This window comes from Osmerus eperlanus, chromosome 21 (assembly GCF_963692335.1).
Source record: "Osmerus eperlanus chromosome 21, fOsmEpe2.1, whole genome shotgun sequence".
Classification (NCBI taxonomy): domain Eukaryota; kingdom Metazoa; phylum Chordata; class Actinopteri; order Osmeriformes; family Osmeridae; genus Osmerus; species Osmerus eperlanus.
The window spans coordinates 7,674,044-7,699,165 of NC_085038.1; the positions used below are offsets into that span (position 1 = coordinate 7,674,044).

Here is a 25,122-nt window from a genome sequence, read left to right on the forward strand (position 1 = left end):
TGTTGGATGGATCGACTCACAGCGGGAAATTTGCTCATTAGCGGAATGAGACAAAGTGGGGGGAGGGAGAAAACTGATGAAGTGAGTATGTATTGTAATGTGCGTCTGTTGAGTACAGTCAGTAAAGGTAAAGGTAATTTATCAATCATTCCAAAAATAGTGAATGAAAAACTAAATGTGCTGAAAACCATTCCAGTCACAGAGTCACAAAATGAACAAGCAAGCTCTTACTAATCACTCTCTGCAATACGTTACAATGGGAATAGTCAATCTGGGGTTCACAGACTGGAACTCCATTAAGTTGAGAATCATTATGGTGGGCTAAACTCGTGCTTTCTCTGAAACAATGGGAGTGGTATCGAAGCAGAATAAGATGAAAGGGGGAATTAGAGAGTAATAGGCTGCTACTGGCAGCCTGTACGGCAGTGATGCAGATGAATGGTCTTTGAAGCAGTCATGTGTGACACTCTATGGTAAATACTATCAAAGAGCCAGGAGAAGTTATGAAACTGTAAAAGATGTCTGCTGGCTAGGAGGAAGGAGGGGGGACCGGAGCCAAGGTGGACAAAGAAAGCAGTATTCCATCAGCGGACGGTTAGAGCTTTGGGCTTGGGCATCTCCAGGTGGTGTATCCCCCTTGTCTGAACGGAACGTTCCAGACTGACACAGTGCTTAATTGAACTGAGTCACAAAGTAACTGATTAGCTTGGCTTCGTTGAGCTTTGTCTGATGCACTGGAACCAATGTATTAGAACCAGAGTATGGCACCCTCAACAACAATTGCTGGCAGGCGGACTCTTGCAAATACTTCTTATATATTTCAGATGATGTCTGAGACATGTCTGACATGTCTGACCCATGTGTGATTGGAGAGCAGGGAGATTGAGCCACAGCACTCCGGGCCAGTGTTCTCAGCTCTGTCCAGGACGGGAGTCCGCAGTGTCCTGGCCCCTTTGAAGACCAGGCATGAATAATGGCTCTGTGGCCGAGCAGCATCTCTCCGCCAGGTTCAGTTCCCTCCAGACTCCGCGGCCCCAAACAGAGATAAAACACAGGGAGAGTCATCCATTATGCAAGGGGCCCCGCTCGCACACAGGCAAAGACCACATGAAGGGACGTCTCACTCTCTCATCCTCTCTTTGGTGGAGAGTGATGGGAGGTTCTTCAGGATTTTCCTAATTAGGTTGTGAGTAGTGAGAAAGATCCACAAACTGTATATGGCCATCATCACCACCACCATTGTTAGTAGCGTTAAATGCAAGATTTTATGCATTATCAGAATGACAACAATGTACAATTGAAACAATTAAGTGATTAAACTATGATGAAGTACAATAAATGTATTAAATGTGTTATATTTAAGCTTTTGGGACTGATGTTATATCCTACTCAGACACCAAGGCCTTTTCACACAATGTTACCCTTTAGTGTAAGACAAGTAATAGTAAATTGTGAGATATTCATGTTAGATATTATTAGCCTCCTAGGTCAAGTCAGATAATGTTTAACAGCCCTGTCCAAGATTCAAGATTGCTTCAATTCATTGGGCTGCAAGACTTTGCTTGCTGTTTGCGCAATCACTTAATCATAGTTTGCTACAGTCAGGCTGGGCAAGGTGGGCATCCTAGGTACAAGGTATAACTCTTCACCCTAGCTTTTAATTGATGTAATAATATTTGCTGCCCTCAGCAAATTCTTATTTTGGATGTGCTTATATCACAAATTAATGATGGCAGGATTGTGATTCACTTTGCATGTCTCAACTGTTTCCTGCAGAAAAAACGACGGGCAATTAATTAAGTTAATATAGCAATACAGATACATTTAGAGGGGTTATCATAACTCACAATCCGAAAATATTAATTATTTTGCCTCTGTATTTTATCTTGCAACTGTCCCTTTAAAACTACATACCATTAGGACAGAGACATGAATGAAACGCAGCCATTCATAAAAACAAGTCGAGCTCGTCTGCAATTGGCTAGTGAGGAATAAAGAGCTATGTGAACGTCTATTGGCCAGTCGAAATGGAAAGTCGATTTGAATGACAAAACAGAACAACCAATGGACGTACATCACGGAGACCTATTTTGGCTTCAGGGAAAACCAGACGATTCCATTGAGAAAACCACAGTCAAGTTTTGTGTGAGGGACGCAGCAGACAATCTTGAGCGTGAAGCAAGGTTACTCACAGCGTGGAACTAAACTGCATTTATTTTCACCACTGCTTCGGAATTAAAGAACTAAAGGCGAGTAGCATAATTTTATTACAATTATTAACGGCATCTAAAGCTCATGCATGTATACGGACACTTATTATTTGCGTTTTTGCTGTAGCATCTACTTTGACCGACTTGCATTCCCGTTCGGATTTTTTTCTAGTGAGGGAGGAGGGATGTGAACGCCATTTCATGAGGATGAACCTTTTATTATGGCCACCATTTTATAATTTGTCGGCTAGTCGTGTGACTTTTGCATGGAGATGTGCATTAGATTAGTTGTTTGTGTGCATGTGTATTCTTTATCAGCGCTTGAGAATTTATGAATGGTTCGGTCGTGCCCCCCTCCTGTCGCTCTCCCCTCCCCCCTTCTGAGCTCTATGGGCAAGGGATCAAATTTCACTTCATTGAGAAAAACAAGGGGCCACAGTAGGGAAGGCAAGGGCGGGGGGACGAGGAGGGGAACTGGGCAGGGATTTAGATTTTGGACAATATTTCTTTACAGAAGTTAACTCTTTGCGTTGTTGTCGTGAAGACAGCCACGATTGAATTCTGAGAGGGTTAAAAACCTTGTACTTTTTTTCAAAGACTCAAACTCGTACAGTCTGCACAGTGTACATTTACACTAGATTACATGAACTCCACCACTGGGCTGTGGAGCATACGTCACCACTTGAACTGTGTAGTGCTTTTTATTTAAATAAGTGGCACCCTCTTAGCTTGACTAAGTCCATGTTTAGGCTCAGCCCCAGTTTGCTGACACCACTATCTTACATAAGGCTCTCACTCCCTGCACAGTGAGAACGCTCTTACTGCCTTGGGAAAACTCACGCAGAACACAAGGAGGTTGCACAAACAAACACTCGTAAGAGATGAAAGAAGCTGCTCTGTGAGCAAGACAAGCAGGCTGTGTTGACATCGAGTGACAGGTGACTTTTCTAACTAAGGGGGTGCTGCCTTGCGTGCCACTTTTCTCTCCTCTTAGGAAGACCAGAGAGGCGAGGATCTCCCAGGCTGACTCCTCAGCCCTCCAGCCCCCTGCTTCCCCTGTCCTCCAGTGGAGAGAGGGAGAGAAGACTCAGGCAACATGGACGGCTTTTATGACCAGCAAGTCCCCTTCATGATCCCACCCAGCGTGAGTTGTTAACCCAAGGGTCTTCTCTGATCCACTTTAAGCAGCTTCTGAAGCAACTTCAAATTAATGTATCTAAATGGGCTTATAGGTATTAAAGATCAGCTAGATTGTTAACGGAAAAAAATTGATATGTCATGTGATCACTTGCCAAAAGCATTGTACACTCAGTAATGTGACTTTATTTTACAGCAGAAATCTCACGTAGAAGAACCAGTGAACCGACTGTTCAACGAGAGGAAAAGGAAGTTTGTTGAGACAGAGCTTGCCCAGGACACTGAAGGTAATGCAATTGAATACTGGTACATTAGGAAATGGCACTTTTAAATGCTTTGAATGTGTTTATGTGATGAACTGTGTACAGAGTGGCGTGCTTTCTTGGAAAGGATTTTTTTTTTTTTTTCCCTCACTAACGTATCCCCTGTCCTTCTTTTCCAGAACTCTTTCAAGACCTTAGTCAACTTCAGGAGATTTGGATTGCAGAAGGTGAGTTTTGGTATATATATCACTGAGCAGTTCTGTTTTCCAACTGCTGTATTTACCTGTCTCAAGGCCAAGATGTATATCAGGATTTATTCGTTGTGATGTGATTGCTTTCATTCTTGTTCCCCTCCTGCAGCCCAGGTGCCTGATGATGAACAGTTTGTTCCAGATTTCCAGTCGGATAACTGTAAGTAGCCACATTTGTCTTTTAATATTGATGCGGGGGGGATTCAACCGTGTTGATGCCTACGCAGTCACACAGACCTTTTATTTACTCCAAAACTCCCAGAGCCTATGTGTTGTAATAACCTACAAGCGTCAGAACAGAGAGGTTTCTTGGTAGCAGGATTCCTCATTCTGTTAGTCAAAGTACTATGCTAGCACCCATCCAACCTATGCTTTTTTGTAGGGTTGGCAGGCTAGCATGTTGTGCAAGCAGTCGTCAAACGTGACTACTGGGATGATTTACCTACTCTGCACGGTGCTACTTAAGCTGTTTCCATCTCTATTTTCTCTTCATATGATGCTATCTATATAATTAGGCTCAACGGAAGTGTGTTTAGCTCCAGGAGTTCTGGGGCAGCACAGGCCTTTTACCCAGTGTGGAAGAGTCAACCCTCAAACCGCTGTGAGTTGGAGGAGGAAGAAAGCTGATCTGGCAGGCTGCGCTGCAGTGTTGTAATTTATCGCCACCCTCGGCTGGTGCAGTGACATTTCAGCTTGGTCTGGGAGTGTATCCGCAGCGCACACTGACTGGATTGTTGCTAGCGCACGGCTCGTGGCGCTGCTAGGTTTGCTGGAGCGCCGTGCGTGTTAACCTGCGTGCAGAGGGGGGTGGTTGGCCACCGTGGTTTGGCACGGTGCCAACCCGTCTCACACAGACTCTTCATTCAGCAGTCTTGTGTGGATTGTGCAGCTGGGTAAAGGAGCAGTTACCGTGGGAATCGCATATCCCTCCCCCTCCCCAAGCCCTTTAAAAAAATATATATATATATAATAATTTCTCTGTAGTAGTACGCAGTGTTGTGACAATGTAGGATTTCCAACAAACCAAAGGTTGTGTGTGGCTGGGATCCTGTTGCGCTGTGATTTACGACTCTGCAGTGGCGCATTGCCATCTGCACGGTGGCAGTTATGTGGCACAGGAAATGGTGGGAACTACCAGTGCCAACAAAGCCCAGAATTAAAGTCCATCTATATACTCACAATGGCAGCCTTTACAGACGAGAGAAGGACTTAGGAAAATATTGGCTTGTTCTGTTCTCCACTGACTCTGACTGCAAACAAAGACGCCTGTGTTCCTCCTGGTTGCCAGCAGAACAATGGTGATGGCTCAGGGAAGGGGAGCACTGTTTACATTTTCATGGCTCAGAAGATGGCTTATTATCAGAAGATGGGAGGAAGGGAAAGCTATGGCCTGCCCCTTTCTTAAATGAAGTCCCTGCAATGGCACACCCCTGAGTGTCTTTGATTTCAAACCGGAAGGCATACAGTTGTACTGATGTGAAAGGAAAAATCGAGCTGGTGGACTGCTTTGCATCTCGTTTCCTGTGACAAAACATTTGGCAGCCAGGCAAAATGGCGTCTTATCAAAGCTCACAGGGGTTTTCAGGTCTTCATGTTTGCTTGCGTTTTGTGTTGCAGTGATGTTCCACGGCCCGCCGGCCGGTAAAGTAAAGAGAGAACCCACTCCCAAAGACCTGTCCCCCTGTAGCCAGGAGCACAGACTCACTCCCTACTCAGACAAGTGCCTCTACAGCTACAGGTACACACGTGCGCACACACACATACACGCAATTATTTTGAGGAAGTGATTTTGATTGTGCTAACCGTCCCCTCCCCTTAACAGTGCCTATGAAAGGAAACCCCACGGGATCAAACCACTGACTCCTCCCTCCACACCTGCCTCCCCGTGTAGCCCCTCCGCCACCCTGGGGACGCACTCCTTACAGATCGCTCCGCCCGTCCACCTGCAGGGTCACCGCAGTCGCCCCGCTCACGGCCACACCCCTTCCCTGAGCCCTTCGCACCCTCGGACGCTGCCTCACGCCAGCCAGAGCCAGCCGTTCGCAATGCCTCGCCTCCCTGTCAGTCATCCAGAGGGTTCCTACAGCACAGAACACAGGTGGGCTCGCGGGACATTTGGGTTGCTGACCCTCGTGATTCGTTTGACAGGGTGAGAATGCATTTGTTTCAAATGGGGCCAAACTTATGTCCCCCATTCCTCTGTCCCCAGGTTCCATAGACAGCTGTCCGAGCCCTGTCTGCCGTTCCCTCCACCTGACAGTCCCGCCCGCACACCCTTCCCGCCCCACCACACGCTGCCCCGCGACGGACGCCCTCTCTACCAACGCCACATGTCTGAGCCACTCTCCCCCCTGCCCCCCCAAGGCTACAAGCAGGAGCTGGTGGACCCCCGCTACCCGGAGAAGGGGGTCCCTCACATGGGTCCGCCACGTACGCCCTTCGCCCCCCTCAGCATCAAACAGGAGCCCAGGGATTTCTGCTATGACTCAGGTAAACGGCGATGCTCGAATCGATATGCTTTAACGAAGGGATACTTTGGTACTGTTGTCAGGCAAATTGGATCATCACAAAGCCAGGTGGATGGGTGTAGGATAGGTGTAGGATAAATTAGCCTCGTAGGAAGTCGTACTACTTACTGCTCACTTTTTCTGGCCCACTTTCTGGTAGTGAGGTCAGTGATGTAATCCAATCCTCTTATCGCCTCTCAGCTAAGTGCATGTGAGTATACGATAAAGGACTATAGATTTCCTTAAAATCCCAAAGCTTGAGATAGGAGAATAATCAACCTGGAGTTGTATGGCTTCTACAAAGTATAAGAATATTAGCATAAATCTGTAATGCTTACTTTCATATCTTCCAGAAGTCCAGAATTGCCAGTCTTCTTTCAGGAAGTCGAACTTCTACCAAAACAATGAAGGTGAGTGCTTTTGACTGGGTCCATTTTGGTCATTTGAAAAGTTTTTCTTCTACATTGTCAAGCTGTGCTTCTTACTAAGCCGAGTATGTGTACTCCTTGGTCAACAGGATTTGTGTACGAGGGCGAGCCCCACCTGTACTATGACGACACGTGCGTGGTTCCAGACAGACTAGAGGGTAAGAGTCCCCCGCACTCCCTCGTCTGTCTCACCGGTCAACCCTCCGTCTGACCTGCACGTGTGATAATCACAAGTTGCAGTCAAGTCGGATGTGAATCTGCCCCCCTCCAACCTCAGCTCGGTTATAGACAAATTGTTTTAATGCAAAACGTTAATTTTGCATAACCATCAGCATAACTGACCCCCTCGCTTCCTGTTGTGTGTTCCCAGGGAAGGTAAAGCAGGAGCCGGGTTCGGGGCTGGTGTTCCGTGACGGGCCGCCCTACCAGCGCCGCGGCTCCCTGCAGCTGTGGCAGTTCCTGGTCACCCTGCTGGACGACCCGGCCAACGGTCACTTCATCGCATGGACCGGCCGCGGCATGGAGTTCAAACTCATAGAACCCGAGGAGGTCAGTACCGGCTACTGATACAGGGCGGGTACAAAACGAGTTCTTCGACTCGTGCGACTTGACCTATATACACAGGCATTTCGGTGTTTACAAACTCACAAAGGGCGTCACGTGTACCGTCCTTTCTGTTTACGTGTCTGTGTTCCTGTGTCAGGTGGCTCGGCGCTGGGGCATCCAGAAGAACCGTCCGGCCATGAACTACGACAAGCTGAGCCGCTCCCTGCGCTACTACTACGAGAAGGGGATCATGCAGAAGGTAAAGGCAGGTTACGTTCCAATTCCCTTTCTCTCCCTTCCTTAATCTACATAGATAAACCATAAAACCCAATTGAAAGGGTTAACTAGATCCTTGGTCTGTTTCCAAACTAAGCTTGACCAGCCACGGACCATATGTAACCCTGGCATGTCTCTGTCTAGGTGGCCGGGGAGAGGTACGTCTACAAGTTTGTGTGCGATCCCGAGGCGCTGTTCTCCATGGCGTTCCCTGACAACCAGCGGCCCAGCCTGAAGTCGGAGCCGGACGGCCTCCCCTTGACGGAAGACGATACCGTCCCCTTGGCTCACTACGAGGAGGGGGGCCGGCCCTATCTGGCTGACGGGGGGGAGCAGTGTGTCTTCGGACTGGCGTTCCCAGACAGCTACTCTTATTGACCCTGCAGGTGTAAACATAACCACAACCTCCCAACCCCCCCCAGGGAGCCCAAACTGCTGCGCGGATTTGGATGTCTTCATCCCCTCTCAACTCTTAACACCTCCCCCATCGCCACCTGCTCCTCGGATTTTCTAGCAAGTCTAGAGATCCTACCCAGCCACCAGGAAGAAGGTGAAACACTCAAGCGCCGTCTTGTCTCTGTCACCAGGCCGTCACTGACCTTTGAACTGGGACTGGGTTAATGAGGTTGTCCAGGCGGACTGAGTGAACTCTTGGTAAGCCGTGGGTGTCATGGAGTTGAGCAAGTCCAGAGTGCGCAAGAACTGGTAGCAGTGCAGTTTCCTCTAACTTCTTCTAATTAGTTGGATAAGGATCTTAAGGCACTAGTTGCCCTTTTAGATCTGTTAAACGGCTGCATCCCAAATACCGACACACACACACAAACATGATATCCACAACTTAACAACAGATGATTGTTACGTAATGTTCTTTGCCCATTCATTGGAATACAAACAGGGCAGGGAAACTTGACTGTTAAAGGGGTTTAGTCCTCGTAAATGTCTAGATCCTTTAGAGGCTCAGGTTTGTAGGAGGTTCATTGAGCATTATTTCCCTGTGGGGTCAGTGTGTGGTGAGTCCAGCGACCACTCTTAAGGACTTTACCCACACAATCAGTATCACCCTCCCTCTTTTGTTCAATTCTAACTCTGGGAACTGTTTCTCACCAAAAACACCTTTCAAGATGCTCTTGTATATGCCTCAAATTATCTGCTTTCCTTTTTTTGTACATTTCATGTAACATGTTAAAGGGATACAAAACAGTATTTTTGTCCTAAAGCTTTGACTTTCTATACAAAGTGTATATTACTGTAACTTCTGTTAAATTTTTCTTGCGTGTTAGCTAAGCTTGGATTTTTTGGCACTATTGTCCTGTGTATTTTTTTACTGTGTCCTATAACAAAAGTTACTGCTATTGTACAGCTGTAACTCCCCCCCCCCCCCCCCCCCAACTGTAATACTGCCAATATTAAGCTGACAGGGAGATACTTCTCCTCCTTGCATGTTTTTTCCTACAAATGGCTGTACCAATCTATTGCTAAATCAGACAACATTTCTGCTTTTTGTATAGTTTGTTATTGAAGTGAATCTATAAAAAAAAAAAATCAGTATATGAATATATTTTTGCAGAGTATGCATTTGTTCAACATGTAATAAGCTGAGAACTTCATTTTGTGTTGGATGGAGAGGAGCCCTCCCATATTGAGTCAGGGGTGGACGGTGCTTACATGTACTGCTAAATTTTGATATTATTGTCTGTCTTACGGATGTGATCCCCATGTTGAGGCTTACCGGCACTTTTTGTGACATCTGCCCCAAACTCTTATGTGTGCCTTCCACTGCTTTTGATCTTTACAGGATACAATAAAGTATTATTACTACTTTAATTTCTTCCTCGTCGAGTCCCATTTTCATAATTCGAAATGGACAACAGAAATAAAAATGTTTCACCTTGCACTTCATCTTGATAACTGAAGCAATGTTACTGGAATGACAGAGCACGAGCTTCTTTTCTGTAAGTGGGTCACGCATTCCCTGCGTGGCCAAGAACTAACCTAATTCCTCCAAGGGACTGAAAGAGAGAGCTGTTCCTTTCCTTCTCTGCCTTCTCTGCCTGGTCACTGTCAGTGGGGTATTAACTGTAAAACCCTGCTGATGACCCTGATCTACTTAGCCAGAACACACTTTAGACTGAGCACTTGGCCGGACGTCATCATGGAAACGTCATCATGGAAACGGACAATCCCCTCCCCAAGACAAACACGCGCACACAAATATACTGATCTGGTTACCGATTCAGGTGACTCACTTGGAATAGTGTACTCACTGGCTGGATTAGGTAATCTGGACAGATATGATACACATTTGTCTGACGACAAACACCTTTGGATAAGGGGATGAAAGGTGATGGAAGAATATAGGGTTCACACCACATACAAAGGTCGTGAACCTAATTTTTCTATCTCACTGTCCTCAATTTTCAACAAACACACACAAAAGACGATCCTGCACTATGAAACATGGTTCAATACTGAAAGGATTTTCTGCTGAAGACAATATGGTCAAGTTTCCCAGACCATGGATTAAGCCTAGTCCTAAAGTTAGAGAACAATTCAATGAAGATCCCCAATGAAAAATATTTTGGTCTAGAACAAGGCTTAGTTCATTTCTGGGAAACTGAGTCTAAGTATCATAAACATATGCACAATTATTGCTTTTATCCATGAAATGCGATATTTGAACCTACAAAATCTGCATCTGCTGTCAAATGCTCTAACATGGAGCTATACCTACCCTAATCTGTAAAAAATAAATTCACTAATTCTTCTTATCTTTTACCCTCCAATCTCTAAAGAAACAAGCAGATTTATTTCAAATGGTTAATGTGAAGGTTTCTTTACCAATAAACAGCGCCATCGTGTGGGTGGTCTCTGCCTGTGCGAGGAACCGCAAACCAAACAAAAAACCTGAGTATAGGCACAAGTGTTTCAATCACTAGTGGCAAAAGGAACCAGGATTTACCACCAATTGACAAAAAATACCCTTTTGTAAAGATTTGGGAATGAAGACTTGACCCGGGTATTAGTTAAACTGTGTGTGGGCATTAACCATAGTAACTCTAAAAAGAGGTTTTGGTGTTTAATCAGGCCTACTATGAGTTACTGTCATTGTGTCACGTCTGTGGTCCTGCCAAAGTTTGATGAGACAAGGCAGAGAATGCTCTAGAATGAACACAAAGCAAACAAATGGAATAGGCTGAGAGGCTCATTTGTAGAACGACTCTTTTTATTTTGTAAAAGAAAACTTTAAGTCACTTCTAGTTTTGCCTTTGACACAATCATCTCCCATTTCAATTTTTTTTCTTTAATTCGTTTTATAAATTAAAATGGAACATTATGCATGCAATACCGCATTAGCCGTTTAGTTTTCATCTTCCACAAAAAAAGAAAAAGAACACAAATTCCCTTAGAGTTCTGATGAAGCTGCTTGGAAAAGGTTGGACGGTGGGAGAAGCCACAGCATGAAGCGATGTACACGGTTGCGGTTGCATAGTACATGGATTTCCTCATTTAAAACAGCATGCCTTTTGTATTGCACATTACTGAAACTTTGTATACTGAAACTTTGTGTTGTTTCAAGTGTCCCACAAGGGTCATCGTCATTTCAATGCGAGCACAAGTATACAGCAAATAGCATCTCTCAAAGACATTATTTACATTTATGTATTTATTATAAAAATAATCACCAGCAAAGATTTGTCTATTACTTTTTCTATATTGGGATAAATGTTTTGTCTTTTTTGTACATTTTTTTCTCCAAACAAAAATCTTTTAAAATGTTTTCTGGACTCTGGTCAGGAAGGAACCCATGTTTCTGAAAAAAATCTATTTATCATGAAACATAATTGAGAGACAAAACTTTGGCCTCTTACTTTTTATAATAAGTCTAAATAAAAATACAGGAACAGACACTTATTTAGAACCATTTTAGCGATGGAAAATGATATCTACACCATTCAAAAAACAATGTCTTTTACCTTTTGAAATGTTCCATATTCAGGACATTTTCAGGGAAAGGATTGGGGTCAATTTTGTTTCAATTCAAGCTCAAGATGAAGTGAAAATTGAATTCATGAATTCAGTAGAATAGTTCCCTAATAGAAAATGGTGGACAATATTCCCTTTTATTGGAATAAAGAGAGGGAGCTGACCTAAAGGTTGCACTGGGCGACACTGTGTTCACCTCTCTGTCCAGCCCACTCTCATCACCTGGTCTGGAAGAGGTGAAAGTCGGTCTAAAAAAATCCCTCTGATTGTCTCAAGCAGCCGAGCGGAATCTTGGTTCATTTGTTTTTTAGTTTTTTTTTATGAACGGTGGCTCCCCATTCAATCAGTCAACCAATGCTATTTTGGCATGAGTCACAATATTACAGAGAAGCATGCTCATAAACAACAGCATATGTAATTGTATAATTTTTTTCTGCAATCTTTTGTTTTCAGTCAGTGAACAAACTAGAAAGAGACATTGACATGGGCAAGGAAATCAACTGGTTCTGGAAAAATCAGTGCCCTGACCAGACTTATATATTTGGAGCTATATCACAAACCCTATCGTTTCGAGGTTAATTCTTGTTTTTAAGGCACCACCTTCCTCTGGTGCTACAAAAGTCACTACAGTACATCAACTCTATTTGAAGGAATTAAATACAAGACAGCTAACAAGGTAACTGCACATCTCTAACCATGCCTAAGAATACTCTGCTCAGGAACTCATTCTCCCAGTATGCATTGTTCTGCATACAGTAAGCATTAGCAGAGGGGACCCCATTTCCTTGACCAAACACCCATGCAGCCTGTAGCAGAGAAGACAGTGGTCCTGGAGTTGTTTGCATTTCTCTCTTCCAGCTCTAGCTGTCCAGAGGGCATTTTAACTCAGTGGCGCCCTCTATCTGAAGGTGTAAGGGACTGGCTATCCCCTGGATCACTGGCCTGACTTTTTGCCACCTAGGAACCAGGTTCCAGTTTGACTGTAAACCTGCTCATCCAGAACAAACCATATGTTTGAGACACACCGCAGGACATAAAGTGGTGCGTTCAAAACGGCGAGGGGTGTGACGATGTCAGAGTCCTGGGAATAGTGATGGAGAGACACCATCTGGTACATCTGAACTCAGGAGCCAAACATCTAAGGGGAGAAAACATAGATGCCTAAAACAGAAAACCTGCTTTCATCTGTTTAATCATGCATCCAACCAACACTTGGGATTCTTTCATAAACCAGTCTTGATTGCTGCTTCAATACTATTTTCCATCACATACTTCAGGGCAGTCTCAAGTCACTGTTGGGACCAATGTATGTCCGACTGTCCATCATAAAAGGTCATCTCCTTTACATTAAACACTGGGATATCACTACTGAAGGGAGCATGCTTTGCAGTAGGAAACATGCCATCAGAGAATGAACATGATGCAAAGGACCCTGGCAGGAAACAATCCCACATCAGTCAAGTGCTTTAAACTGGAACACAGGAAGCAGCAGAAAAGGGTCCTAGAAGCCTGACCCGAGAAAAGGTAACACGCCTGCTGTCCGGGCGTTGTCATAGTAGCGCCTCCACAAGGCTTTGCCTCTATGCTTATCAATGTCAAATAAACCCAATACTGTTCTAAGGCTGGTTCCAAACTGCTCGTGTGACCTGAGCGAGTAATAAGGTGAGGGGATGCCGTCGGTTTCTCTGTAGATAAAACAACATTTCATGGCTGGGCCGGGGACCTCAAGATGCAGCTCTGCAGTGTTCCTCCTCTGGACCACTGTCCCTACCGGGTCTGCTCGCCCCAGCCATGCTACTGCCGCCACTCACTAGCTGTTCTGATATGCTACTTTTCCTCGGGAAAAGGAGGTCCTAGAGGTACAACTAGCAGCGGGCTGGGACATCTCCTTGTCCACTGAGATCTAATCTAAGCTCATGCTAAGAGCGTCAACTCCAAAGGAAAATAACAAATAACCAAAAAACAACCAAAAAGGCTACACTAAGGGAAGACTGGCTGTCTTGTCACTTAGAATATATGAACCAGCGGGAAGCACTGGCCACCAAACCAACAATGTCCTCTAATCCCCTCCCCCCCAAAAATCATTTGATATGAACTCAAATGGATCCTCCAAATCTGCAATATTTTTGTGAAAGGTGCAGAAACGTCTATTACAGATTTAGATCATTTAGATATATGTTATCTGATGATGTCATTAGTGTTCTGTCAGCATGCAACCAAGTGAAATGTTTGTTGATGTTTTTAAACAGCTCTGAGGAACCCGCGAGGCATATTTCAGCAGTGGCTTCGTGTTCTATGGTCTCTATCCAATACAGGGACCTCCCCATTATTTAGAGCCCTCTACACATGTACCATAAAATGTCATCCATCTGTAACCATTTGAGTTAATAAGTATGTTGATGAAGAAAAAAACTACCAGATACTATACAACCACTGAATGATGTGTTGTTTGGGCACACAAATGGCAAATGTCCCGAAACAAAGACTCGGTTGTTGTAGCATTAGCGTACTTAGCATTGTTAACCTTTTGCTCATGCGGACTGATCAAGTGTTTATTGAAAGGGACACCCAAGAAATTTGAGAGGCCAAAGATGAAATGGTGAGAGGCCAATATGTTGGATTCAGAATTCCTGAAAAGAAAAAAGCCAATGCCTGAGTAAAACATATTTAAGAAGAAAAAAAAAGAGAAAAAATTGGCACAATTTCTCAAGAGACAGCCATCTTGTGGCTATGCTGCACCGGAACGGTGGGGGGGTTAGGCATAGGTCAGGGGGGAGGGGAGCTCAGAGCCGGTGCCTGGTGTCATGACTGTAGCTGCCTGGAGAGCTACGGTTGCGGTGGGGCTTGTAGGCGTCCTGGTAGGGGTCCTGGTAATCCTGGTATGGGTCTTGCTCCCGACTTTGCTGGGAGCCTGACGACATGCGGTTACGTCCCTTGTGCGCGCGCTCGTTGTGGTAGTTCTCGTCTGAGGTCATCAGGTTGCGGCGCTCGTTGGGGGTGGAGTGATCTCCAGTGTGGTTGCTCTGTTTAATTCTTTGGGTCTGCTGATAAAAAGCACACAACACAGCTTTTACACTCTTAAACTGTTGAACTGCATACCAGTCTTTTCTTCCATGGCCAACTCTTCACGACAACATGTAGGTCAGGCCTTTGCTCCACGAGGCAGATATCGTTCTCATGCTCAAATGAACGCAGTTTTACCTGACTGACCTGCAGTCCAGAGATGGTGGTGGGGTACGGAGAGAGGGCAGTGGGGCCCAGGTTGCGCCCCAGCAGGGGGTTGAGGGGCGTGGCCAGGGATGTGTGTGTGGCCTTCCAGTAGGCCTCCAGGTACTCAGCCAGGTGTTCACACGCATCCTCCAGCTGGTTCTCATCCAGGATGATGTCAAACATCTCCTGTTGGGTGAGAAATCAAAGAAAAGCGGAAAGGGAGGGAGGCGGGACCGAGGCAGGTAAAGTAAGAGACTATGTCAAGGTTTGCGTTCAAAAAAATGGTGTGTGCCAGCCTTTTAAACATACACAATTCTATTGGAAGGTTTGTGAACTCACCGGCGGACACTGAGCCAGTTTGTCAGCAGCTACTAGCTGCACGTTCAGGTGCTTGCTCTGAGACTTCCCTCTGGATTTGACCAGCCTCTGCAGCACCTGTTTGGAAACATCCGATACCATCCACTGCTATAGCATACCAACCAGGGCTGTATAGAGACACAGGTCAGCTAACAGGCCATCTAATGCTGCCATACATATTCACAAGAACTGCAAAGCCTTGTCACAGGCCTGAGTGTGTGTCTAGCCCCCTCACCTTTGGCGATGAGACCTTGACATGGACAATGATGGGTGCCAGTGAAGTCTTCAGCAGCTGGGCTGGGTGGTTGATGGTGTCTGCATCCAGGATGACCAACTGGAGAGACCTGGCCAGCTCGAATATCCTCTCTATCTCACTCTGTACCTCAGCTGGAGGGTGAGAGGCGGACAGGATGCTGGTTACCGGACAAGCCATAATCACAAAGTACTGTCCGAATTCTGGATGTCTCGGGAATAATCATATACCCAAGCTGGATCTGGTGTTGGATCTCTCAATGATGGCCCTCTTGCTAGGATTGTTCAGGACAGACCTCTTGGCCAAGGATATGTCTGCTGTAACTCGTGTGATCGATATCCTGAAACGATTAAAAGATTATGATATGTTTAGCCATTCATTGTCAACAGAGTTTTAAGGAAATAAACGAATGTAGTGTTTCTCTGGGTGCTCTCCAGGCATACCTCGAAAGGTTTTAATAAGCATTGTCATCTGAGCATAACCAAGATAAAAATCAAACCGTCACAGCGGCAGGAAGGATAGGGGGAGGCTTTCATCTTACCTTCCGTCGAATCGATGCTTGAGGAAGTCGAAGAGTGCTTTCTGCATCATGTCTGTCACCTGAACGAGACACCGGGGAACCAGAGGAGACACACAGGGGGACAGAGAAAGAGAGCATTATGGGAAGAGAATGACAGAATGAGGGCATCTTAACTTGCAACTATATACTTGAGATGTATTAAGTGGGTCATGGAAAGATCCCCTGAAGGTTCAGTGATACACCTGCTGTGGCACGGGGTTAATTTCCGATGGTAACTTAAACATTGCTTGTTCATAAACAATGCTTTTGGTATTTCCACATTCGGCCTCAGGGCAAAACTAAACACACTACGGGCATATTCTAAAATGACATGAGAAACACAGGAAGGCAATAGGTGATTCTGCAGTCTAAGCACAATCACACCATCAAATATTTCAAATGAATAGAATTCAATTCAGAAGGGTTTTGTGATATGGTGTGTCCAAAAGTCCGGCATCGGGGCTGATTGGAGAACAGTCTAGACACAGAAAGCAACGCTTCCAGGGGCTCTCCTCTCCTTTTTTCTCTTTCTAATTTCAAACCTTGCTCTACTTCTGATGCTGACGCGTTTGCACCCAGAAGGTTGTTACCGCGGCAACAGAGCACACTGGGGGATGAGGCGAGTGATTGCGTTCCCTCCGTGCGAGGAGGGGAGAGAAAGGGGAGGAGGAAGAGAGAGAAGGAGGGGGCGAGAAGAGGGGATGGGAGAGAAGGAGGGAGAATGGGAAGGAGGAGAGGATCTGGTTGAATGGTATGGTATACTTTAAAATAAAAAGGGCATTTTATGGCTAGAAATAGTAGTCTCCCTATGATCATTCTGCCAGGGTTAGAATGCCTTGAAAAACATAGGGGAATCGTCACTACCAAAACACAGAACCTATTCCGTAACACCGCCATGCTGAAGAAGGAAACAAAGATGGTAGATTCACACTGAAACGCCATCCAGCCGTGAGAGGAGCTTCCCCTAGAGGAGACCCAATCCTCCTCCGCCAGCAATCATTTAACTATAGTTCAATTGGCGCACCAATCAGAGAGAGAGAAGAAGTCATGTGATCTGGGGTCAGCCCCAAGGGATGGGTCACGTGTCTCAGACGTGTCTGCTGTTTCCTACCTCGTAACCCTTGAGGGAAGGACCGACCAGCACCACAGGCCTCATGGAGGGGACCACGTCGTACGGAGGGATGTGTTCGGTCTGTGTGGAAAATCAGTGGTCAGCAGTAGAGCAATCACAAAACCCCACGGATGGACAGTAACATTCAGGATGTGTTTAGAACTGCACGTAAGAGGTAGGTCAAGATAGGATGATTAAAATGGGTTGAGAGTCCGGTTTGATCATTGAAAACATTGAAACAGCAGTCATTGTAAATGCTAGATGGGGATGAAGGATGTCTGATATCGAAAGAAACATATGGCAACAGACCGGTATGGAGTTGAAACTGCTTGTTATCTATTAGCTATGTGGAGCGTCCAAGTCATGTTAACGGTCACAGGTCTCAGTGATGAAGATGATTAAGTATTACCATCACCAACTTACCACTTTCTGTTTCTGCTTTCCTGTGAAGACGAAAGAGAACAGAGTCGTCAATATCTGGACTCTTGTTAGCCGTCGCCAACGATATTTAAGGTCAGAAACATCATGTTGTTATTCATCGACGACAGACAATTAAAAACATGAACTTGCTTCGACACGTACAATCAATATATACTGCATCAGCTGTTATCATGATGGAACACAATGGAAACAGTGCTGTCCTATGGCATATTCACAAAGTCACATGAGGGAAGTTCAGGGGGCTCAACGTCTTGTCGTTGGTTTCACCCTGTGGTAAGCCCAGTCTCAGAACGCCTGCAGTCCTCAACTGGAGGAAGAGGAGGATGGGAGAATGGACACTATGGATCCACAATCATTCTGTGCTCTACGCATCAACACCCTTAGCCCTTAGTGGAGACATGGGAAGGCTTAAAACAGCTTGTTATCTCTCTCTCTCTCTCTCTCTCTCTCTCTTTCTGTCTCTCTACATAGCCTTGGTTGCAGACATTCTAGCTTGTCTCTAAACTAGCGGAGGGCCCAGTTAGTGGACGTCCCCTCCCCGTGAACAGTTCCCTCACCTGCCGAGGAGATGAGGGGTCTGATAGAAGCCGACACCTCATCCTCTACACTTGAAGACGAGTTCCCGCCAGACTTACTGGAAAAGACAAGAGGGGATCACAAGAAAAAAACAGAACAGACCACAGCATTAATATGGAAAACGACACGACACACTCAACCCTACCACCGGTTTTCTGAGGGTCAAGGCTTAACGTGATGACACGTCAACCAACCCAAGATTCTACATCTAATTATATGCATTAGCTTTAAAAGTGAACAGCCCGGCGTAATGTATGGTATAAGCTTTAACTGCTACAAGTTACACAAACTGTGGGTGACAGCGGCTTCAAAAGTGATTAGACAGCCGAGGCTGCAAAGCTGGGGCTGAAAGATCTACTCATTAAACCAATAAGGCCTGGAATCATTTGAGTATGTCTATTCTGGATGAAGAGAAGGGGAATCAGGTAAGAGCAGATACGGGAGGGAGAAGGGGGTGGGGCTGGGAAAGCGTCCCCTGCCGGAGGTCCTAGGCTGGGCTCTCTTACCCTTGGACTCTGCCTCTCTTCTGCTCCTGCTGGATGCGGATGTTCTCCAGCTTCAGGGGGCTGGGGATGAAGCCGATCTCACAGCCCTCCTTCACCAGACGACCGATCCACCAGTCGTTGTTGAACTTCTGCACGTTTTAGAGAGAGGGTGACCAAGGGGCCCGGAGACACACACAAGCTTTTATGAAAAGACCAGACCAGGACTCCTTTTAGCTACATGTTTTAAGCTAACTCAAGCAGTGAGAGTTGTACTCACAGGGCCATTTCACAATACTCTGTGTCATTCTCATATCTAAATGTTTACGCTGCTAGGCCATAAATGTCCCACGCATCACCTAACCCAAGGGTCGGCAACCCGCGGCTCTAGAGCCGCATGCGGCTCTTTAGCGCCGCCCTAGTGGCTCCCTGGAGCTTTTTCAAAAATATGAAAATGGAAAAAGATGGTGTGAACATATTTTTTGTTTTAATTATTAAAACAGAAATGTTGAAAAAATATTTATTATACACATTTTTACAGCAAAATGTGTATGTGTATAATAAATATTTTATTTCAACATTTCTGTCAACGAAGATTTACATCATAGCCTGCGACCCACGTTTCTTTCAGCTCGGCGTAATGCCAGACAGGTGGCTGTTGCAAACAAACCGTCGGGTGTGTCATGGGCCATGGATCCCAAAGGGAAAAAGAGAAAGATAGCTGAGGAGAACAGAGGATTCAACAGTTTTTGGACCGAATCATTTGCTTTCATTGCCAATGCGGAAGGATTGCCTGCATGTTTGCTTTGTAATGAGAAGTTTAATTTTTTGCGGCTCCAGACAGATTTGTTTTTTGTTTTTTTGGTCCAATATGGCTCTTTCAACATTTTGGGTTGCCGACCCCTGACCTAACCCGAAGAGGTATACCTCCTTTATGTGAAGGAAGTCCCTAGCGTCAAAGGAGATGGCAGTGGCAGGTACAGGCACATCCTCATCCAAAGCTCCACAGTAGCTGACGTTGGTCTTCACAGCAAAGGCAACAGCTTTTGCCTGTGGAATTGTACAATGATCCAGGTATTATTACACCATCATGGTGTTCTGCGCTTACTACCTACATTAGCATACTGTACACAGAAGCTATATGGCTATAAGTACTGAATAGCTTTGAGGGCATTAAAAGAATGATGACTGGTGCTAGCTCACCTTAGCTCTCTCCAGCTGTAAGGTGGCCTGCTGCTCTCTCTCCTGCCTGCTCTGGCCCTGGCCCTGTCCCTGGCTTTGGCCAGGGCCCTGTCCCAGACTTTGTCCCTGACCCTGGCCCGGGCCTTGGACCTGGCCCTGCACCTCCCGGTCCTCCTCCAGGGAGACATCTGAGTCCGATGGTCTGCTTGTGTAGGAATCAGCTGAGCCCTGGAAATGGGAACAGGACAGGTCAACCGTCAGCATCCACAAACCTGCACAGCTGGAACTTCTGTACCCCAGAACGCAGCCAAGAAAACACTAGAGATGAAAACCCCCAAATTGAATACACCTGACGTTTACAATGCCTGAGGGGACATGAACAGCTCACATAATGTAACACGATGTGAAACCTTAAGCCTTCATGGAAGTTTGTGTCTTACTACAGACCATCATGTGTTAAGGGTAGTGTCAGCAGAACTGTTTGCTGAAACTTAGCTTGGTCATACATGCTACAGTTGCACTGTGCTAACATTTGGTCTGTGGGGGGTGCCTCCTAATGATAATCCAATGGGGGAACAACATGAACCCAAGTCAGGGAAGTGGTTTGTAGTCAATACTGAAGAATAGGAAGTCTCACAGTCGGCTAAAAAACGCTAGTCAAAGCTAAGCACTTTTTTTTAACCACAGCTATCTCTCAGGCTTTCTAGAGGCTCTATTGGATTGTGTGTATTTAATCACAAAGTGCAGGATTTGGGAAACAAAACTGTAGAGGTTTGCTTAATTTGAAGATTAAATTGAGTTTCTTAATACAATATACATTTAGAGCATGGAATAAGGCAACTCATGGGTTTGGGAATAGGTATGAGGTCACCCTGGGTATGTGCTAACTCAACACTGCATTATTTTGAACACAAGCATTTTATCATGGAATTTCACACCATACTGATCTGAAGTCTCCCAGGATTAGAACTCTTTTAGCACACACACACAAACAAAAACTGTTCTTCATCCAGTTATTCTGGTTCAGTGTTTCAGTAAGCATTTTTATTTTCATGCCCCCCAAATCTCTCACAAAACAATTCTGTCGGTCCTAATGAGTACACTGTGTCTGATTAATCCTTAGGGAATAACCAAACCAAATGTGTTTAAATGTGACGATGAATAGGTAGTTTGACGGTTCCTTTTGAGTAGTCAGCGCCATGTTTTAGAACAGGCATCCACCAGAGCACCTTCGACATGTGACTCATCTACATCAGACTCCAGTGTATGACATCACGATGCACGTTTCTCTCTGTCTCGGCCAGTGATATATAACATACTGATGATTGTGAGACAAAAAGACATTGTCCCCTTGAATTTAAGGCAATAAGTGCACCTTTTTTCTGTCAAAGATGATGTGCGAGAATTCATTATGCAGTCACAACCTTATACGCGGACAGAACAATGGGCCTGGGGGGGGGGGGGGGGGGGCTATAGAAATGTACATATACACACCGTTCTCTCATTCTCTCACAAAATAAACCAAGGGTCCATTTTCACGGTGTGATGTGTTACATGGCTCCTCCTGTCTATAACATGGTCCAGGCTGTTCATATTGGCTTGTGCGAGAATGCACTTAAATTCAGGATATTTAGCGGACACTGACACACACGTAGCCGTGGATCACACGCTCACGAATGTGCCCACACACGTCAGTCGCCATCTCTCTCCAGTGCAACCCCCCCCCCCCCGCCACCCCACCCCCAACCGTGGAGCTGACCCCCCCACGATCGCTCCGTAACGAGCCGCCAGCTAGCGCTCCGAGGCCCCGTGGAAGTGTGTGCATCCGAGCCACCTCCATCGACAAACATAGGCTTGTACACACGCACGCACGTACGCACACACACACACATGCCATATATCTGAGGCTGCTGCCACCCCCACCCCTCCCCCCCTCACCTGCCCCCCCCCCCCCCCCCCCCCACTCACCGCCTCCGAGTCTTCAAATCCATGCAGGTACAAATTGTCATACATGGAGGTTTGCTATTCCAAAAGCGCCTCTAGAAGAATAGAGAGTGGAAGGAAAAAAAAAAAAAAAGAGTGCGGGAGGAGAGGGAGGAGGAGGAGGGAGCCACCACAGAAAAAGGGATGGATGGGGATGACGATCCCCTCTCTCCACAGCTCAAAAATAAATAAAGAAATAAAAATCCCTTCCGATAGAGAAAGAGAGCAGGCCCTCGCTGGTGGTCCAAAGGCCTGATGTTCGATGGATGTGTGTTTGCCCCAAGCCTATATGCTGCTGGCTCACATTATAGGGCAGTGCAGCTCTCCCTTAAGGCAGCCCAATCCTGACATTTCATCAGCCTTCCAAATACACCGAGCAGAGCAGAGCAAAGCAGCACAGAGAATCCTTCCTCAATATCAGCCTGATGACAAAGCCAATGTGCCGGCTGCTGATTGGCTAGCCAGCCCTCCACTCAGCATGGATGCACACTCTCCTCTCCTTGACTGGGGGTAAAGGAAGAGGGGGATGACTGTGCTGGGAGCAGCATCACTCTCCCCCTCTTTCTAGCTCTCTCTGTCTCTGTGTGCCTCTCTTTTTCTCTCTAGCCATCTGCTTCTTCCCCTTAATGCGAAAGGACACGAATATCCTTTTTTCAAACGAGGTTCATACACTACTAATGTTAGATCTGTCATGATGATCATGTCAATGATTACTTATCTATCCATCTATCTGTCTATATATATATATATATACACAAAGATTGATACTCAAGTATAGTATATGCTTAATATAATATATATTACTGTAATGCTAGACAGGAGGAGGATGTATGCATATATACAGAATGCATACCATATAATAATTTGGAATGTGTCTTTACATCCCTACCCTTTTGTAATGATATCATCAACACTGTTTAAAGTGTAGGCACATATAATACTGCGATATAGTATGTGATATGTAATCTAACATAAACCAGTGCTTTTCAACACAGTTCTAGGAGATGTGCCTGATTCAGTTTACCCCAGCCCTGACCCTAACACTCTGACTGTAATCAACTCATTATTAGAATCAGGTGTGCTAGATTATGGTTGAAGCAAACCAGGATGGTGGCCTGCCAAGGACAATGTTGGAGAGCACTCAACTACAGCTTAGGTACCTACTTAAAGGAGGAAGAAAAAACATGTATTTGCAAAACAGTGGAAGAATTCTGAGCTAAAATACAATAAACATACTCTGTCATTTACTGACTTGCACGGACATCTTGGGTCAATAAAGTACAAAAAAGACTCCCTTGGTAATATTACCCGCATCACAGAATGGCTTCATCTGGGCGCGAGTGTGCCTGCGTAAGGCAGCAGGTTGAATGCAGAAGGTATAACGAATGGGAACAGGCAAAAGACAGTGGAAGCAATTTTGAAGACCTAGAGACATAGGTGGATGAATGTTACTTAGAGTGACAGGCCTCTTGGGTTGTGGCAGTGGGTTACAGCACCAATGTTCATCAGCCAAGTATTTTATGAAAGAGGGCCTTTTCCAACCGAGTCCCCCCTTTAGATTAAGGTTACATGAACTACCATGTAACGATGTAGTAAAAACATCGTAGGTACATAGGAATTGCTATGTAATTAAGTGTTGACTGTTTAGTTTACTACAAATATGTAATAAGGCAGAGCGTGGGGGAGGGGTTTAATGGTTGTTAGGGGATATTGTAAAGGGACAGTTGAAGGTCGCGTTACAAAAACAAGTATGATGTTACTGTAACATCCACTTACCTCTGAAAATCCCAACCGCCCAGATATCAAATTGCACCTGTGAAATCTGTACCGCTTAACCGTAATGAAGTGTAAACACAAAGCCGTTCCTGCGTCACTGCAACTGCTGCTAGCACGGCTTTCGATATGGAAGTGAATGGCAGTTGACATGTTTTACAGTAATGTGAAGTGTTTCCCCACGGATGGGTGGATGGAAGTAGCATGGCTGCACCTGTCTGAGGATGAAGCTGGTGGAGGTGGTGCTGCCGTCAGATCTCTTCAGTCTGCTCCTCCTGGAGTACGTCCCTCTGTTCACCTGTGGGGCCCAACAAGCAGCCTTAGGAGGGACATCCATCACTCTCCCTACCCAGGAGGAAAACCCTCCCAGAAAACGAAACATGCCCACTTCTCATTCAAATGTCCCCCGTATAGACTCTGGCATTTTTAAGAGCAGTAGGCAAGAGAACCATGAAGTTCAGATCCACCCTAACACCCTTTATGTGCAGATGGCTGTACAGCCCAGTAGGTTGGGATGCTGTGCAGACTAGGAACCTGTGGTGCTGGTTAGCTGTGGTTGTTGCCTGCAGAGGGCCTGGGCTGGCTCAGTGTAAACCCCTCCCCCATGGCCAACTGGACAATGCCAACTCCCATCATAAATGTAAGACTGGGTTCATTTAGCAGTTTGTGAAATTGTCAGATTTCATTTGGAAGTTTTCAGATTCTGTAGCTGTGGCAAATATAGGATTGGCCTACGGGTCTTTTTCTGTTTTAATGATATTAAGACATGCAAAATAGCCAAATATAGCATAACCAATCCTTTGAGAGTTGGGTTAATTATCTAACAGTGATGGGTTCCATTTATGACCAGGTCTCCTGAGTTAGTGACAATGTCACTGTTTTAATGTCAGAACCTACTTCTCTGAATCTATTAAACAGGGCCACATTAACTAGGTCACCCTTCTCACTAGGGGCCCCTTTTCTTCTCAACATCTGGTTGTGGCATCAGTTATTATCCAATACGTGTGTGCACCTCGCCAAAAACGAAACCCTATAGGCTATGTATATGAGGATTCTCTTCTGGGAATTAAGATATCACAAAACTGCCACAGGACTACGTCTGAAAATGCTATCATCAATAAAACAAATTATGATTAACTTAAATATAAATTATATAATAAGCATTACACATGTTGACTTTCCTACATCGAAAAGCGTGGTTTCTGAGAGCATGCAATGTAGTTTAGAAAGCAGCTTACAGATAAACTTTGAATTGAGAAACTTGCATTAACTATCCGTTAAGTGTCAATATGTTGACTGGCTTTCAGACAGACAAACTAAAACAAACCAAATCATATGCGCATCTATTACCCTCAGATTTGACCTACCTGAAAGATGGGCGCTTGGATGCCTTCGCCGATCTTGTTCCGAATGTAGATGTGTCGAGACATTTCGGCCAGGACATCGGTCCAAAGGGGTGGTTGCCTCTCTGGACCAGCCCAATGGAAGTGCGGCGGGTTACGAACTGCTTGCTCCAGCTTCAATCACCTGGATATAGCCTCTGAACAAGAGTGCTTCTGCACTACTCCGCGAATAGTACCGTTCCCTTGCTCA

The 25,122-nt window shown here is 45.5% G+C and overlaps 2 protein-coding genes across 12 annotated transcripts; one reads left to right on the forward strand and one right to left on the reverse strand.

The window, feature by feature from the left end:
* Positions 1 to 2,043: 2,043 nt before the first annotated feature.
* On the forward strand, positions 2,044 to 9,442 carry LOC134007128 (ETS translocation variant 5-like). 5 transcript variants are annotated; one of them, XM_062446310.1, is made up of 13 exons: positions 2,044 to 2,253; positions 3,209 to 3,354; positions 3,544 to 3,634; positions 3,790 to 3,837; positions 3,971 to 4,021; positions 5,479 to 5,599; positions 5,684 to 5,959; positions 6,071 to 6,351; positions 6,725 to 6,778; positions 6,886 to 6,954; positions 7,167 to 7,345; positions 7,500 to 7,607; positions 7,763 to 9,442. In XM_062446310.1, exons 2-13 carry the CDS (start codon positions 3,307 to 3,309, stop codon positions 7,994 to 7,996), a joined length of 1,560 nt encoding a protein of 519 aa, XP_062302294.1. In that variant the 5' UTR covers positions 2,044 to 2,253; positions 3,209 to 3,306; the 3' UTR covers positions 7,997 to 9,442. The 5 variants fall into 5 exon arrangements, with proteins under 5 accessions (XP_062302294.1, XP_062302293.1, XP_062302292.1 ...); XM_062446309.1 differs by having other exon boundaries at positions 2,046 to 2,253; positions 3,547 to 3,634; positions 6,722 to 6,778; XM_062446308.1 differs by having other exon boundaries at positions 2,047 to 2,253; positions 6,722 to 6,778.
* A 1,363-nt stretch (positions 9,443 to 10,805) lies between these two features.
* On the reverse strand, positions 10,806 to 25,122 carry LOC134007126 (voltage-dependent L-type calcium channel subunit beta-4-like). 7 transcript variants are annotated; one of them, XM_062446305.1, is made up of 14 exons: positions 24,897 to 25,122; positions 23,744 to 23,827; positions 19,795 to 20,001; positions 19,519 to 19,641; positions 18,616 to 18,743; positions 18,091 to 18,167; positions 17,516 to 17,535; positions 17,093 to 17,173; positions 15,964 to 16,022; positions 15,653 to 15,762; positions 15,405 to 15,556; positions 15,152 to 15,247; positions 14,813 to 14,998; positions 10,806 to 14,643 (listed from the first exon to the last, which is right to left on the reverse strand). In XM_062446305.1, exons 1-14 carry the CDS (start codon positions 24,957 to 24,959, stop codon positions 14,386 to 14,388), a joined length of 1,644 nt encoding a protein of 547 aa, XP_062302289.1. In that variant the 5' UTR covers positions 24,960 to 25,122; the 3' UTR covers positions 10,806 to 14,385. The 7 variants fall into 7 exon arrangements, with proteins under 7 accessions (XP_062302289.1, XP_062302286.1, XP_062302287.1 ...); XM_062446302.1 differs by lacking the exon at positions 18,091 to 18,167 and having other exon boundaries at positions 14,804 to 14,998; positions 17,516 to 17,534; positions 24,897 to 25,121; XM_062446303.1 differs by lacking the exon at positions 18,091 to 18,167 and having other exon boundaries at positions 10,806 to 14,646; positions 17,516 to 17,534; positions 24,897 to 25,120.